The sequence below is a fragment of the Leiobunum rupestre genome, chromosome 8, assembly GCF_980474605.1.
Source record: "Leiobunum rupestre chromosome 8, qqLeiRupe1.1.hap1, whole genome shotgun sequence".
In the NCBI taxonomy this organism is placed as follows: domain Eukaryota; kingdom Metazoa; phylum Arthropoda; class Arachnida; order Opiliones; family Sclerosomatidae; genus Leiobunum; species Leiobunum rupestre.
The window spans coordinates 32037822-32055565 of NC_143391.1; the positions used below are offsets into that span (position 1 = coordinate 32037822).

A 17744-nucleotide genomic window follows, 5' to 3' on the forward strand; every position below is an offset into this window, starting at 1 on the left:
TAATTCAGGTGGCCAGGTTACAATGCGTAGGAGGGTGGTGGCGGGCCCTTCATGCCACGCGAACCAACAGCTCCCTACACTAACTATTACCGTTAATCTCAATAAGTTTTTATGGAAGGGGAAACCGAAGAGCTCGGGGAGAACCCCTTAAACCAGTGGGGAGAGAACTTGCAAACTCATCGTAGAGGGAGCTGTTTCGAGTTTTCACAAAGTACCACAAGCTGGGATCGAACCCGGCTCCTCTTGCTGCGAGGAGAAAGTGCTAACAACTCCGCCACCTATTAACTGGAAACTCGCAAACTTCTATTCTCGACGGGAAAAAGGCATTTTGCTATTTCGATGATCGCGAAACATTATATCGTAGCGAAGAAGCTTCCCTTTTAGGCCACATCCTCGAAAGATAAAGTATAAAAAATGGGCGATGCTATACGAACACAGCGGGCGAAGATTATTAATCTGGGCCGAGTGTTTCGCGGAGAAAATCTTCCTAAAATAAAGGGCCGGCTTTCGGAATGCATCCACTAGCTGCAGCCCCAGCCTCTAAAGTGTCTCGCCCATCGGGACATAAATCTCTGGCAAATGGGGGCGAGACGTCCTGACGAAAAGCAAAGATGCCATCCATTTATTTTAGCCCCTAAAAGTGGGCCCTATATCGCTAACTTCCTACTCTCTCACTCTCTCCATTTCCTCGTTTGCCTAACGGTCTTCGCAACCTATGGAAGCCTATAATACAGTTGGGATCACCGAATAGAACAGTCAAAGCGGGTATAAATACGCGGACTGAACCTCTTCCGGGGCTTAAGGAGAATCTGACGCCTGGCTAAAATGTAACAAAGCTTTGATGTTTATTTAGAATATTTTCTTTCCCCTGGAAACGGCTCTATACGGCTCTCAACTCGGTCGTCTGTACGGCGTAGTCCAATAGAAGCGCTTGAAAAATGAATGCACTTTTTTCTTTAAAATACGTTATTTATATAGCTCTATTGGATCTGACCAGCTGTTACGGTCTAAATCTATTTTCAGTTACAAATTTACAAATTACACACGAAAAAGATATTTAAGCGGATAGTAAGTTACTCAACGATAATTCGTAAAATAAAAACTTCTTATATATATATATATATCAAATTAGTGTTGTTTACTTTCCGGAAAAATAAAATGCCGAAAAATTAATTTTTCCGAATTGCCGAAAATTTTCCGCAAATAGGAAAAATTGAAAGATAAATGACTTTTTAAGGGTTTTTAATGTTTTAAACTATTTATCGATATACATTGTCTAATATCAGTAAACATACTACAAAACATTAATAGTGTTACATTGTTAACCAGTTTAAACTAGAGGTTTATTTTTACATTCAGAATAAACAAAAATAGGATTTAAATTTGAAAACAATATATCAGACTAATCATGGAATGAAAACTTTTTTTCCGGAAAAATACGGAAAATATGCCGTAAAAAAGGCCTTGGACTTACAACAATATATTAAATCAACCATATATTTAATTGGAGATGTAGAAATTATCAAGAATTTCAGTGCTGCCAGTATACACCAATTTGTATTATTTCCAAAAACTAGCTGGCAGTGTTACCAGACGACCAATATTTTCATCTCTAATGCAGTCAAAGTCGCGAAATAACGTCAACTAGAGACACTTTTATACTCGCACCAAATAAGTCATGAAAATTTATTATTCAAACCGTCTACCACGGCTTTTACTTAAATCCTTTTATCCATTTAGAGGGTTTTTTTTTCCGGTTTTTTTATGGAAAAAATGAAAATAAGAAGAATTGGGCGGAACAGGCCATATCTGGCTGGCTTGACTTTACCGTGAGCTAATAGTCACTCGGGGACTGAAAACGGAGGTACATTCTACAGTATTCCCAGCTACGGAGAATTGTCAGGAATCCGGAGAGACGCGGTTTTTTTAGAAGTTAGGCATAAATGGAAATAAAATGACAAATGTAATAGTAGAATTCCCTTTGAGGCTCTCTCTGCCTGATGCTAACAACAAAAACGCGACCAGTCACGCTATATATAAATGGGCTTTTAAGTTCCGAAGCTTTGTTTCGCCGCGGGCAGATCCCGCGCGTGTAAGAAAAAAGATTGCCCACGAGGTTTGCCACTATCACCCCAGAAAAAACCCCCCAATAAACTTCTCGATAGAGAGTGAGTGCGCGCTGTCACTGAATCAGTATTTTCGGATCATCCATCGCCAAGAACCTAAACGTACCTCGGGGATGCATCAAGTTTCAGTGGATATACGTACCGCGTATTTCTGGTTTTGCCTCCTTCCGGGAACCACTTTGAAATTCCTAAACGTCAATATTATACCCAAAATAAGTCAGCCAAGCCGGAAACTTACCGCCACTTACCCTAAGTAGGTCTTAGCCTAATTACCCAAGAAATAGACACTTCGAAACCATCGAAATTAACGCGTTACGTTTGATGACCAATTTGCATAGAGATATCACTTACAAGCCCGTATTCATTATGTATGCTAGAATACTAATTTCCTATATTTCCTAACAGAATGGCTGATCACTATCCGTAATCGGTGTACAAGCCTGTAGTTTTGACTGTACTAAAGTGATTACGCAATCGATTACAGATTTAGCACTATCAAAGGCTGTACTCGTTGTAATTGGTGTACAGAATTTTTAAGAAGTGGTTAGCGCCTCGAAAATAGCACCCTAGTGCTATGACACTTGAAAATCCGGTTGGGAAAGTGAACGATTACATCTCATAAATTCAACGTTAAAACGTTAAAAAAAATAAACTGGGTTTGAGTGACATCTCATTAACTTGTCAACTCAAATTAAAAATACCAAAGCTAGCTTTATTGTTCCATTAATACGTGTTAATTTAAATATCCTTAATTGCGCACTTTAAGTAAAATGGAGTTAATATTTCTAGTATTATTATAGTGATAAAATCTGGTTTGGTAATTTATTTTTTTAAGAGATACTTAGAAAGATACAATAAAAATAATCGTATTATTAATATGTTTTTGTCAATTGAAACACTGAATTTATTCATATTTATAGCGCTCGGCAGTCGATTAATTTTTATCCATGAATAAAATAAGCTCGGCTATATTTAAAAATATTTATTTAAACAACCAATAGTTGAATAAAAATTGTAAAATGTTTAAATAATCGAAAGTGAATAAGCCTATTATTTAAATAAAACAAACAATTATTTAAATGAATACCACATTTATCCAAATAAAAGCTTGGTTGCGTAAAAAAAACATAATTAAATAAGTTAAAATGATATTCTTTTTACCAACGTTTTTTAAATAAATCGGAAAATTTGTGGATAATGAATAAACAATTCCGAACACTACATATTTAGAATTATAATTTAGAATAAACGTGATGTTAAAAACGAGGGGTAAGACAGTCTCAGATAATCTGTACACCGAGTTCGAGCATTTAGCACTGTTAAAGGTACATATTTTCAAGAGTTCGCGAGTTCCATTTAGCACTGTCAAAGGTACGGCAGTGTACACCGAGTTCGCAGAGTGTCTTACCCCTCGGTTAAAAATATAGTTCATTGTTAATTTCGTTTTAACCACTAAATAAATAGCGAATTTGCAACTGTAGTTGTTCAAAATTCCACGTAAGCTTTAGTAGAGAGGTATTAGAGTCAAAATGGTAAGCTTTGCCAAAAATGATGGAATCAACCAACAACGAGAGCTGAGTAAGATAGGGAAGGCAAATTTATTTCATTCACTCAAGCCGAGGTACTTAAAAAAAGTGCCAGAAGTTTTTATTGGAAATTAAAAAAGGTCTTTTTTCCGAGTCAGGCAAGTACTTGGAAAACCAGGATTGTTCATTCGCTATAAGAGTTTAGCTGACATTAGCAAAGAATATAACGAGCGAGGAAGTAAAAAACGGGGAAAGCGGAAAATGATGGCCACATGTTAAATAAGTTTTTATTTATATAACCCAGTGCGGGAGGCAAAGTTTGACAAGCGAGCACTTGGGTGTCGATCTCGAAGGTCTGGAATCCCTATCTGCCCGTGCCAAGAATAACTCTCTCTCTATCTCCAGTCGCGCCGTCCGATATATGTATATTCGTAAGGGTGTCCCATCCTGGCTGGCTCGAAGAAAACCATATCCTTCGATGGCGCATTCAAGCGATCCCGAATTCTCGTATTCTTTATCGGTGTTTGGCCGCTGTTGTTTACCAGACGATAGCGAGGGATATTGGGTTTCCCGATTCTAGTACCTTCGACTTTCTCGAACAACCTCGCTTCGGTTTCCGTCGCTGACCCGACGCTATCTCGAGAGACCCACTACAATGGATCCTATCGGTATATGTTCCGCTACATGGTATATTAAGGGTGTAATATCTGTAAAAAAACACTCTTTAATGTTAATTAAAACGCCCTAAAGGGATTTTTATTGTAACAAATTATAAACTTGAAAAGGTGTATTAAGGGTGTTATATTACCCCGTAAATTGAATGATTTAACACCTCGTAAGGGTGTAGCTCCCTTAAGGCAGTAGTTTAGTATCCTAAAAGGAGTATTTTAACACTTTAAAGGGAGTATTGTAGCACCCTTACGGCAGTAGTTTAGTACCTTAAAGGGAGTAGTTAAAAACTTTAAAGGGAGTATTATAGAACCCTTAAGGGAGTATTATAGAACCCTGAAGGGGGGTAGTGTAACACCCTGAAGGGAGTATTATAGAACCCTGAAGGGGGGTAGTGTAACACCCTGAAGGGAGTTGTTTGGTACCCTAAAAGTAGTGGTCTTGTACCCTAGAGGGAGTAGATAATAACCCTGAAGGGAATAGTTTTATACCACAAACTGTTAACAAAAAAACCAAAACGGAGGACATAAGCACTCCAAACAGTGTAAATAAACACCCTAGCAGGAAAACTGCTTTTTAAGGTGTAGAATAACATCCTTTATAAACCTGTTAAGGTGTTAAATATGGGACAAGAAAAAACCCTTAAAGGTTTGAATATACACCCTTTTTTTAAGAGTGTACCGTTTTGGTTTACGAGGGCTGAGAAACTCGCACGCTCACTCCCTAACGAACTTGTTTCCTTATTTCTTTATGAAAAGGTTAACAGCACTTGGCAGGGCTCACCAGGCTGAGGGGATATATACCGACGAAGCCCGCGCTTAAAACGTTCTATTTCTGTCTCGAAGGAAGGTCGATCCAAGGTCGCTCAATGTTTTTAGTTACGCCATAAGGATACGCGTATGAGACACGAACCAGAATATATTCATTGTTTTGAGACATAACCCACTTTTTTCAATATCCCAGCACGTGACGGAATAAATTAAAGAAGGCTACTTAATCATCAAAAGGCTAGCCATCAAAAGTTGCTACCGAGTGTGACACTAAAATAAGATGAAACTCTAATTATTACTTTTAAATTTTCTAGTTACTTTAAATTTGATATTTTTATATCTCAGATATACATACGATAATAAAATGTTTTATTTTTTAATACAAATATATTTAATAGTTATAGCTACGTACTAGATATACCTATTTACAATTATTATACTATGTTAAATATACTAAAATATTATGATACTGTATTATACATTATATTATATTATATTATATTATATTATATTATATTATATTATATTATATTATATTATATTATATTATATTATATTATATTATATTATATTATATTATATTGTATTATATTATATTACATTATATATTACATTAAATTACATCACATTACATTATATTATATTATATTATATTATATTATATTATATTATATTATATTATATTATATTGTATTATATTATATTACATTATATATTACATTAAATTACATCACATTACATTATATTATATTATATTATATTATATTATATTATATTATATTATATTATATTATATTATATTATATTATATTATATTATATTATATTATATTGTATTATATTATATTACATTATATATTACATTAAATTACATCACATTACATTATATTATATTATATTATATTATATTATATTATATTATATTATATTATATTATATTATATTATATTATATTGTATTATATTATATTACATTATATATTACATTAAATTACATCACATTACATTATATTATATTATATTATATTATATTATATTATATTATATTATATTATATTATATTATATTATATTATATTATATTATATTGTATTATATTATATTACATTATATATTACATTAAATTACATCACATTACATTATATTATATTAGTTGACACTGTAAAAAGGGTTGTTTTGGAACACATTAAAATTCATTTCATTTCATTACATTATTTTTTTAAGGATGCAAATATTTTTGTCTTTTCGGTATTTTTGAACAATTTTAGAAATGCACAATAATTTAAAACACTAAACACTGAAATATATGGGTTTAAAAATGGGATACATTACAAATTAAACCTGATACAAAATCAAATTACTATTCTCAGGTATTACGGCACTTCTTATATCATATCAAAAAAAATTAAAGGAAGCATTAAACTCTGTTTTTTCTCTAATTAAACCACTAGCTATATTATATTATATTATATTATATTATAAATAATTTATTTATTAAAATTAACTCAAAAAGCACTTGACACTCTAGCACGCCCCTCATGATCGAACCTGACCATGATGCGCTCGGATTGTCCCAGCAGTCATTATAACTGAAAACAAATTAATACATTCTTGATATTATGTTATACTACCACACATGGAGACTATATTCTTTAACCGAAATCGGTATACCTAAGAGACCATAAACAAACACTGGGTCATTTGTTGGTTCTCAGTTTCTTCAATCCGTTCTTGGTATTGCTCATTTACCCATAAAAATTCACACAACATTCATAATTCACCTTCATTGATTTATATTAAATAAAAATAATTTGTTTTTGATATCATGATTTCGGTATAAAACTTAATGTAAGCCTAAGCAAGAGCGTATACCACCATTAATGCGAAATTAAATTAATTTCTTATTGTTTTCTAAATTTTAGATTTGTGCGCGGTTAAAATCACCAAAGTGACAGTTCCCGCGACGGTTCAGAATGGAACCAGCGAAGAGATCCACATGGACTGCGAATACAACGTGTCACCGAAAGATCAAAATCTGGTCATCAAGTGGTTCCTCAACGAAGATCCGCAACCCATCTACCAATGGATCCCCGGTCTGCTGGGCGACGGAAATGGACAGTCCAGATCGGAGAAATACGGAAACAACGTCGTCATCAACGAAGGCTTGACGCCGGCCAACAACACGGATTCGAGATTCAGATCCTTAAAGATTCGAAGTCCCACCACGGAATTCACCGGAAATTACCGGTGCGAAGTTCTCTCCTTGGACGACCAGGACCAGCAGTTCGCCAGAATGGTCGTCTTCGGTACGCTAGAATCGATTAAGAGACTAATGTCGTAAAACTAACATTCACTTTCACGGCTTAAGAATTTCGAAATACAAACCCGTAAAAAATAAGTACGAAGGAGCGTTTAATTAAACCGTTTTATTAGAGCAATTTTGTCCCGATAGTAAAATGTAGTCGCGGAAACTTTATGGAACGGCGAAGTTTGTCTACCGAATATATGTCGCAGTTTGGCAAATGCCATAAAATCAGTTTACCCACTCTGTCCTAATCAAGATTTAGAGCTCGGGATTTCCCTCAGATTTATATCGCGATCTTGATGGATTTAGGCTTTTTATCGGCGAGGGAACGCCGTCAGACGGTAAATAAACACAAGGCGAGCGAACCCGCGCTAAAAGGGAAGCAAATTTTTGCCGCTTCGGGACGACCGCTTCTTGTTTAACAAGAGTCGTAAAAACGCGACGGCGCAATATCTTCGCGACGGGGCCGAAGATTTGTTGGTCTCGGGATTAAGGGTCAACTCGGACTGACCTTCGTCATTTCCTTTCCCTTTTTGGCACGGTTTCCGCCCCTTTTATGTTAGCCCATTGGACGTAGAAGATTCTCGATAGAGTCCTCCATCTTCTTGGAGAAAAGTTTATTCTGATATCCGTTTTCCGCTTGTACACTTTGATTAGAGAGCCATTACTCTCGGCTTACTTTGGGGAAAGGACCCTCGTTCCTCCCACAGCCACCCGGTCACTTCTTCAAAGGGTTCCGTAAAAGAGCTTTTCGGTATCGTGTTTATATTTTCACCCTTTCTGATAGGCACCCACTTCCCTCCGTCGAATAAAGTATACACTTCGATAAAGGGACCCAACTGGGAAAAAGTTCCTATTCATTAAGACATCTTCCGGGATAAGAATTAGAGTATGTAAGCAACAGTTTCAAAAATAAACACAGTTTAAGCGCTAATAGCAAATTATATTCCAGGGAGATTTGCGAAAGGGACGCGAACAAACTTTCTTAAAGGAGATGTAAAATTTAGAAAAATTGCCTCGGGGGCGTCTGTCTATATCGTAAAAGTTCGTGAACAGTATTCGGTCCTTGTTTCTGAATATAAATTCTGTTTTAAAAGCGCGACTTTTCCCTCGCTTATTTGAACAACAAAAACTATGTAAATATTATTAAGCTTACGCTTTCAACGCGTTCTGAATTTGGAAAACTTCGATGAAAGCTAAACAAATGAAATAATTTTCCCCATTGTAATTATAAACCCGATTATTTTTCGTAAAAGATGTACCTAGTTGAATAAACATGATCTTATCTTCCGTCTATTAGCTCCAGCCAAGAAGTTGAATTTCTACGTAACGGAAGCGGGTCCCAAGGAGATGGTCAACGTGACATGCGAGGCCGAAAGGGTCTTTCCGCTTCCTCAACTTCGCGTCTTTCAAATTCTGCAAGGAAAGTCGAATCGCCTGCTGCTGCCGGGCAAGAAGACGGTCACCAACGAAACTGGCATTTTTGATATTCGAACAGTCACTCAAATCGAGGAGGCCAAGGAGCCCATGTACTTCGAGTGCGAGCTGCAACTCAATAGCACGGACCATAAACAGGCCGAGAGGATACAATACATACCAGGTCAGTTTCTTCCCGCGTCAATTCACCCGAAGTATAAGTAATATAATTACAATAAGTATGACATTTCCTACAGCTTTCACTTGGACTCGCAACTGAACTGACAAGGAGACGACCCGAGGTGTAACGCACCGATTTGGTTCAAGCTCGGGGGTTTGGTTACTTGAAAAACCCTAAAGGGAAATATCTCCATAGGCAACCAAAAATGTTTTTGACAACATAAAATGAGAATTTTCCCACTGAATATAACATGGGAATCTGACCAATTTTAAGGGTACCCCTGTAAATCTTTTAATAAATTTTGAGCATTTTTAATATTTCTTTATTTATATTTTCTATTTTTAGCATTTTCGTAAATTTTTTTTTACAGGGCCCTTAAAATTGGTCAAATTCCCATGTTATGTTCAATGGGACAATTTCCATTTTGCGTTGTCAAAAACATTTTTTTTTTGCCATGACCAAACGGTTGAATATGGAGACATTTCCTTTTAGGGTTTTACAAGTAACATGAAGGTCTACCAAACCCCCGAGTTTGAAAAAAATCGGTGTGTTACACCTCGGGTCGTCCTCTTGTGAGTTTAAAATTATCGTTCTTCACGTATATTTTGTCTTGGGCATATTTAAACCCTAATTGCGCAATAACTCTGAAAATCAGTTTAGTGATAATTTTGGGCTATTTGTCATACTTATTATTTTTTATGTTACTTATGCCCGAAGTAAATGAACTTAAGCAATCAACTACCGAGTGTATAGCTCTTGAAATGCGAGTTCAAGATAAATTTCAAATCACGCTTCTTCTGTGGCGTCTTTAATTTAAAGATCACTTACATCATGGAACCAATTTTTGGCAATAAAATTAAAGTATAAAGTCTTTTAGAGATTCCTAACAAGCGATATACACCCCAAGAAGGGATTATGAGTTTGGTCTAAGGGAAATCAAACGTCCCCAGTCTAGAAAAGAAAGTGGGGTTTACTGCTGTGCTTCCGGTTCATCTAGTTTTATTTACCGGAAGGTCCTAGGCCAAATGACAATTGTGAGTGCCAAGACTAATAAGAACCTTTCCTTTCCATTCCTGGAGTGTATATTCTTGACATTGCTTTTATTCAATTACGGTTTTGCCGTTCATAGTTAAGGCATAGTCTCTCCTAAAAGGTAAGCTATAACTTCTAAGAAAATTGATAAAATTTGTCACGACTGTACAAAACTCGGAGAGATTTGTATGGTAAGAGTTCACTTCATTCAGTTCGCCTAAGGGTCGGAACTGTCTTCCACCACATCATTCACGCAAAGTTTCTCGATGGTCAAATTGATACCGAATAACGAAGGCGGCCAAAGGGAGGTATGGGTGACCTATCCGCTGTTACTGAAGCCTGTTGTGGTGTCACTTTATAAAGTGTGATATATGGATGGACGGGCGCGGAAAAGGATTTATCGTTGCCAGCACGTACAAAAGCTACGGCGCTGCCGACACACTTTTGGTTTTAAATATAATGGGGGGGGGGGGGAACCGGATCATTGTACATTTCTTTTCCGTGGCGTCTTGGCAGCTCGGTTCTACCAAAAATATTATATCGGACCGGCGCGTTTCAAATTTTTCTTAGCGCGTCTCCCCAACCCTCCCACCTTCTTTCTATCTTCCGTATACGAACGTCGTAAATCATTTGACCCCCGTGACGTTTGTCAGTTGTCGGACGATTTTATACTGGCCATTCTGGAGATGCCCTTTTCCCGGCCGTTGACAAGTTCGCCCAGTAAGCGTTGGAGGAAGAGGGGGAGAAGTTGCTCGCAACTTTCGCCTCGAGGAGGAGAAAAAGCCGAACGAGTCATAACACGTAACGCCTCAGATATAACGTATATTAATCTCTCAGGGACAATAGCGCCAGTCACCGTAGAAAGAAACCAGCTCAGTTCCCTAAACTTTCGACCAAACCGAAATATATTTTATTTTTACGACTACTTCTGATCGAAATGCATTACTCGTGTCGAAAGTTATATATATAGGGTGAAGGTAAAAAATCTTTTATATTTCGAGGGAATGAATTCTCCTTTTTTTATCAGTCAACTTTGTCAGTTTCTTTATCCATTTTCCGAAGCTCCTCCCAACCTAGAAATAAGAGAGGCGACAGGACGAGCGCGCGCCAAACTGCCAGAGTCCCACCCCTTTACTTAGTTTTCCCGAGGCGTAGTGAGAAAGAAAATTTCCATTCAAAACGCGTCGAAGGATATAGTTAAGGAATAAAACTGCGAAGAGCTGACCCGAAAGAAAACGCGTCTGATGGCGAGATAATGGTGCCCGTGTGATCTCATCTCGCCGAAGAATCCCGCCCTCCCCTTCGTGCCAAACCACCCTGTACTTGAATTTGCGACAATTGTTTCATTTCACGCTCCAGCACGTCTCTCGATCTGTTCTCTTTTGTTGAGTTTACACCGACTCCTCTACAAGAACCCTTTCCTGCTTAGAACTGCGGTAAAGGGAGTTCCATCACCTAATTTTATATCTACGTACTTTGATTAACATAGTTTAAGGTAACTGGGGCTATTTACGTTAGCATAGAGCTCCGCGTAACAGATAAATTAACTGACAAAATTTCGATAAATCGTAAATATTTTGGTTAACTGTTATTTGTGGATATTATCCATGGATAAACACCGATTTAACATGCACAAAATAATTTATATTTTCAGGTAATTGTAGGTTAATTTTTATCCAAACGCCGAGCTCTACGTTAGCAGAGGATATTTCAATACAGAAAATACGCCCTTAAACACATTATCCCGCTTTGACGATTTAGCTAAGATTATTAAATTAGACGTTATAAAGACGAAATTTGATTCCGCACAAAATCATGAAAATAGCCATTCTCAGATAATACAGACGCTTCACATAATAAGTCAAAATAATCAACTATTTGGTGTTTTTGGTTCCATTATTTATGGTGCGAAAAAAAACGAAAATAACTGAAATAACGATATAGTTGATGCTGGTTGAGTTGGTAAAGTTTATATTCAATTAGTGCTCGGCAGTCGATTAATTTTTATCCATGAATAAAATAAGCTCGGCTATATTTAAATAATATTTATTTAAATAACCAATAGTTGAATAAAAATTGGAAAGTGTTTAAATAATCGAAAGTGAATAAGCCTATTATTTAACTAAAACAAACAATTATTTAAATAAAACTAACAATTATTTAAATAAAACAAACAATTATTTAAATAAAACTAACAATTATTTAAATAAAACAAACAATTATTTAAATAAATACCACTTTTATTTAAATAAATAATACTTTTATTTAAATAAATACCACTTTTATTTAAATAAATACCACTTTTATTCAAATAAAAGCTTGGTTGCGTAAAAAACATAATTAAATAAGTTAAAATGATATTCTTTTTACCAACGTTTTTTAAATAAATCGGAAAATTTGTGGATAATAAATAAACAATTCCGAACACTATATCCCAAACAAAGCCAAATATAACGTTGGCGCTATGGTTTATATTAATACTTCCAAAGCTGAAATTTATTCTCTTCAATGGTCTGGCAGCCAAAGAGTCGAGGATGATTTCTTTGAAGTGCCTATTCCCAACTCTTAACAAAATGAGCTTTGGATTTACTGTATATGTTTAATTTTTGTGGTTACAAGCTCTCACTCGCTGTAACTCTCACTTCCCGCGTTTGGAGGAGCAAGAAAACCCAAAAGAAAATAAGATTTACAATTTAATCTAGATAATATTTCTTCCCATATAAATTTCCGCAATACCTAAGCGCGTCTATCGAGCGTACCCAACACGCTGGGCTTAGACCCATTAACGTATTAAGGTCGGCTTCTCCTTGAACAGCGATGCTAAGCACCAACAACACTTCCGCAGGCGCTTTTAGTCCTATTTTTCACCTACTACACATTCGCGTATTAACATTCGCCGCAAATAAAAAGCTTTTCCAATCTTGGAAAAATTGGTGAAAAGTTTCTCATCTCGATATATTTTCTTCCTTTTCCGTAAAGAACGATCTGGTGAAATTTGTTTTTAGTTTTCTTCTGGGTCTGCTCTCGGGCTTCTTCCATTAACTGGCGATGGGAAAAACTCTAGCGTCGGGGGGAATATTTTGGGCTTTAGAGAAACCGGAAATTGGCCCCGGTCCAAGCAGACTCCGTTCGAGATGGGACGCTAAGGCTAGGCGTCGCTATCCACCCGTACTCCGTCTTTCAGGCCGACTCGAAGCGAAAGAAGCAGGCACGATGCCAGTTAGGGAACTTCCTGTTTAAAAATCTCTCTCAGAAACGCGCCCTCGAGACTTATAAAGGCACTAAACTTAGCTCTCGATCTGAGACACACGCGTAACTACGGTCCTCTCTCTTCCGCTGTCTCGCTGACGACATAGGCTCTCTTTCTCCGGCGTGTTATCGTTCCAAGGAACGGCTCCGCGGGAGGCCAGTCTTTCAACCAGTCTCTCCCATATTTCCTTACACATACAACGCGCCTCATGCCAAATAGAAATTGCCATTTTATCTACAATTTATACCAGTTGATTTTCCCCGTTCTTTCTGAAAGCCAATCGCGTTACAAACTCTCCTATTTATAGCGTTTTTTGAAATATTATCGGATATCAATCTAATGATAAACTCGCCTATTAATAGCGCTAATTTGAAAAATTATCGGATATCGATCTAATGATAACCTCGCCTATTTATAGCGCTTATTTAAAAATTACGTTATTCCCACGGTTATCGGATATTGATCTAATGATATTTCTGGATTTTACACCCCATCGTATTTATCAAACTTAACCGATTTCCTATAGATTAATTTTTAATTAATAAAAGTAAAATATAATTTTTCACATACGCTATTAAAATTAATCATGCACCTTCACAGGCTCAGATTGGAGTCTAATAGGCGTTAAGTTTCCTCCCAAAATTGCGTTAGTGTCCATTTCATCACGGCACAAATACTAGTTTTTTATTTTTCGATGTAATTGTATTTCGCCCTGCAATATTTTTCTTCCGAAACGTGTTTTGAAAATTAATTTGAACCTGGGAAGGTACAAGTTTCAACCGACTAACATTAGATAGATTAATACTTACCTCTAAGAAAGATATTATATACTTAAGATATTATCAATCAATCAATCAGTTGATTAGTTAGAAGTTAGTTATTTAAATTCATCGATCTTTGACTATTGGATAGGCAATACTAATACATCGAAATATGATGTATAACTCAAGTGATTTATCTTCGAAAATTAAGATTTACGCTCAACCGATAAGAAATGTATTTTACTTGATCGATCATTCACAAAATTGGCATTTATCGATTTAGGACTTATTTATCAATTGATAAATTAAAATTTATTGGTTTTGAACTATTAAGATTAAATGATTAAATTATTTATTTTAGTTGATCCATCAATCGAAGCCTTAGCATTAAGTAAATTAATTTTTTAAGATTATTAACTGGTTAGCAGTGATGTGGCACATGCCCCCCTGAAACGTTTCGTAGCTGGTATTGTGCTAATCAAAAAATATAAATTGTTAACCAAGCAAGTAATCAAGTTATTGATGGTCGAGTATACCCAATTATAATAATTTTATAAAAAATAACTTTGTTTAGAATATTACTTTTGAGCCCCATTTAAATTTCAACTTACACACCCTCCAACATTTATAGTTAACATTGTTCCAAAATTGTCCCTCTGGAATACCAACCAATTACGCTTCAGTGTTCAAATATTGTATGCGCTGTTTTAAATATGTTCGTAACACGTAAGCGGTTTTGTTTGCAATATCAGGGCAAATATTATACAACGCGTCAGTCTAGTCCTTATTATAATCCTTGATGAAAAGTTGGGAACACTAAAGTCTGGTTTACACTAAGACCTAACGCGTCGTCTGAGATTGCTGCCGCCTTCCGTGATACCAATTCTACCGCTAACGTCGTTCCGTTTTCGTTCCGTTCCGGGTGAGAACGAAACCTAATCCCGACGGCGAGATATTCCTGGTCCATTTTCATTCGAAAACAAACACTGTATTCCGTGGCGCGCCGAAACCAAAACACAGAAAAGCTAGAGCCAGAGCCGACCCCTTAAAATAACCGGAACCAAACAAATATAAACCACTCCCTCAAGGACGTCGACGAACGACATAAAGAGACTGAGAGAAGCTCTGAGCTCCGCAAAGATAATAAACGTATCTATCTTCCGTCTTGCGATATCTCCAGAGGCTTAATTATTCAAGAACAGACAAAATTTCGCCTTTCGTAGAATGCTAAAACCACCATTGACAATATAAAATCAGTTTTGTTCACTCGTAGAGATACATTTTATGTTTGTCGTACGAAAAATATCATGCATTCGTTGTCATATCTAATTTACCAGAATATTATTTTGTTAAAACGCGCATTGTAAAAGGTCTTAATATTATTGACAAAAATTATTACAAAATTAACAACGTACACTTAAGCCACGGTCGCACTAGAGCTTAAGACCTAGTTTAGATCGGTTTGCATGCCAGATTTGAGCGCCGCCGATAATTCTGGGTTCACACGCGTGAAAGCGCTTCACCACGGTTCGTTTATAGCCAAGGCTTAACGTCATTTCAAATTATGACCATAATTGACGGCTTTTAAAATTCATTTTGCGCGTGAAAATACCTCTACATGTTATGGTCAAAAAAGCACTCAAAGAAGGCTGTGTGCCCAAGACATGTACCTGTAGTGTCGCGCGCTAAAACGTCATTTCAAAATCCGTAAATTTGGAAAATACTAAAATGTATCCCAAAATAATTAGTTAATCATGTTTTCTATACATACAGTAATATTATTTGACATTATTTAGAATTTTATACCCTTTTTTTTGGAAAATACGAGCAATTTCTAAGCGAACCGACTTGGACGAGTTGCTTCCCGAACGAAGCGATGTCTCACGCTGGTTTGGTAAACTTGTTATCTAAAACGAAGCGATTTTAGTGGTTAGTGTGAACCTGCAGGCTTTACTGGCGTCCTAGTAGAGATACCCGTACCCAATTGAGATCGTCGAATGCTTTGTAGAAATGTCTTTGAAAACTTAAAACCGTGACTTTTAAAGAAATTGAAAATTGAAAATAACAGGATTATGTATGATAAATTGATAATTGGGAATATCGCCCATTTTCGGAGAAATCCAAATTCACGGAATAAAACGTACAAATACCAGAATCGCCCGAATTAATCTAAAAATTAATTATCAACAAATAAAGTAGAAGAACGCAAACGGTAAGAATAGAGAAACCAAATAGTCTACGGATAGAATTTGTTATAAATTTTCCTTTTCAAAGCTATTGGATTATGTATGTCAGCTTGGTGTTTTAGGGGATAACCCAAAAACTGTTCAGTCGAATGTAGAAAATCCAAAAGGGAAAAGACTTTTATTAGGATCATATATCAGAATATAAATATTTTTGAAAGGTTGGAGAAAACGGTCAATAAATCTTCGCTCTTCCACGCTGGAGAGATTCCATTGTTTTACGGAAGTTGTAAAGCGAACCTTTTGAATAAGGGAAATAGTAGATTTTTCGGTTGATGCTCGTGCATGTAGATAAAGATTGTCCGTTATTTCGTCATTTCCGAAATAGACAGGATAGACTTATCGTTAAATAATGATAATGAAGAAATTAAAAAACTTACAAATAACTCGTACCAATAGGTCTTCGAGCAAACCAAAAGATGCGAATCTCGGATCAAATAGATCTTCGAGTAAGAAACTACATAAAAACTAAACAAAATAACCAGAAATTCCAACGGTATCCGGTTTCGTTCTATTTGCAACTCATCAGTACTGTGCGGGAAATCTGGCTGGCGACTGTTATATCGAAAAGAGAAACTAAGCCTAAACATTAAAAATTTCAAAACGCGTTGCATAGCAACCGAAATCCGAAAAGGGGGGAGTGTGGTAGAGAAGAGTATATACGAAAAGTTAAGTTAAGGCCTTTTCACACGAGCCAGCTTTTTGACCCAACTAGATGAGTCAACTTGAGTTGAGACAACTAGTTGGTTCGCGTGAATAAAAGTTCGATGAGTTGATCCAATAAAAAAATACGCGAGAAAAAATGGATCACTGATCCATTTTTGCTGACTCAGCATTTTGATTTGAAAAGTTGGCCCGTGTGAAAAGGTCTTAGAAGAAACCACCTATGGACTGTGCAAAGGATGATGCACAGACTATAGGTGGTTTCTTCTAACTTAATTTATCGTTAAATAACACGAGTAAACATCCATATCACTAACAGCTCATAAAATAATTCCTTTTCTTGATCTATGTAAGTACTTCTAATACTTATCGACTAGGGAGCTTGGGAAACTTGGTTGGGCCATCGTGTTTAGGGTTATCGATAGCGTGGGCCACGGATATTGGGCCAGCGAACAGGCCTGAGTTCTCGAGGGAAACTTTCTTTCTTTATACCTTTCGTAGAAAAAATCCCAAAGTTGATCCTCGCTAAAGATCTGCCTTTGCGCTCGAATATACAAAGGCTTAAATGCGATAAAACCACGTTTAGACATTCTGGGATCATTGGCGGGGTCTATCCGTTTTCATTCGACTCCGATCTATCGAAGACGAAAAACGTCAACTAAACGAAATAATCTGAGATACGACAGGCTTAGGGGACTGTTGTGTTTCGTATTCGGACGTTGTTATTGGGCCCAAAGATAATCGATACGCAACAAACCGACGTCAATTTGAACTTTCTAACAAAACTAAACGCGCGGATAAAAAC

General features: G+C 36.3%; 1 protein-coding gene across 2 annotated transcripts in view; it reads left to right on the plus strand.

Moving 5' to 3' along the window:
• Nucleotides 1-17744, plus strand: part of LOC149933217 (uncharacterized) — a 71026-nt gene that overhangs the window by 30173 nt on the left and 23109 nt on the right. For both annotated transcript variants that reach the window (XM_090155987.1, XM_090155986.1), the window contains exons 2-3: nucleotides 7011-7394; nucleotides 8694-8993. In XM_090155987.1, coding sequence (XP_090012113.1) covers nucleotides 7011-7394; nucleotides 8694-8993 — 684 coding nt within the window. The remainder of the gene's footprint in view (nucleotides 1-7010; nucleotides 7395-8693; nucleotides 8994-17744) is intronic.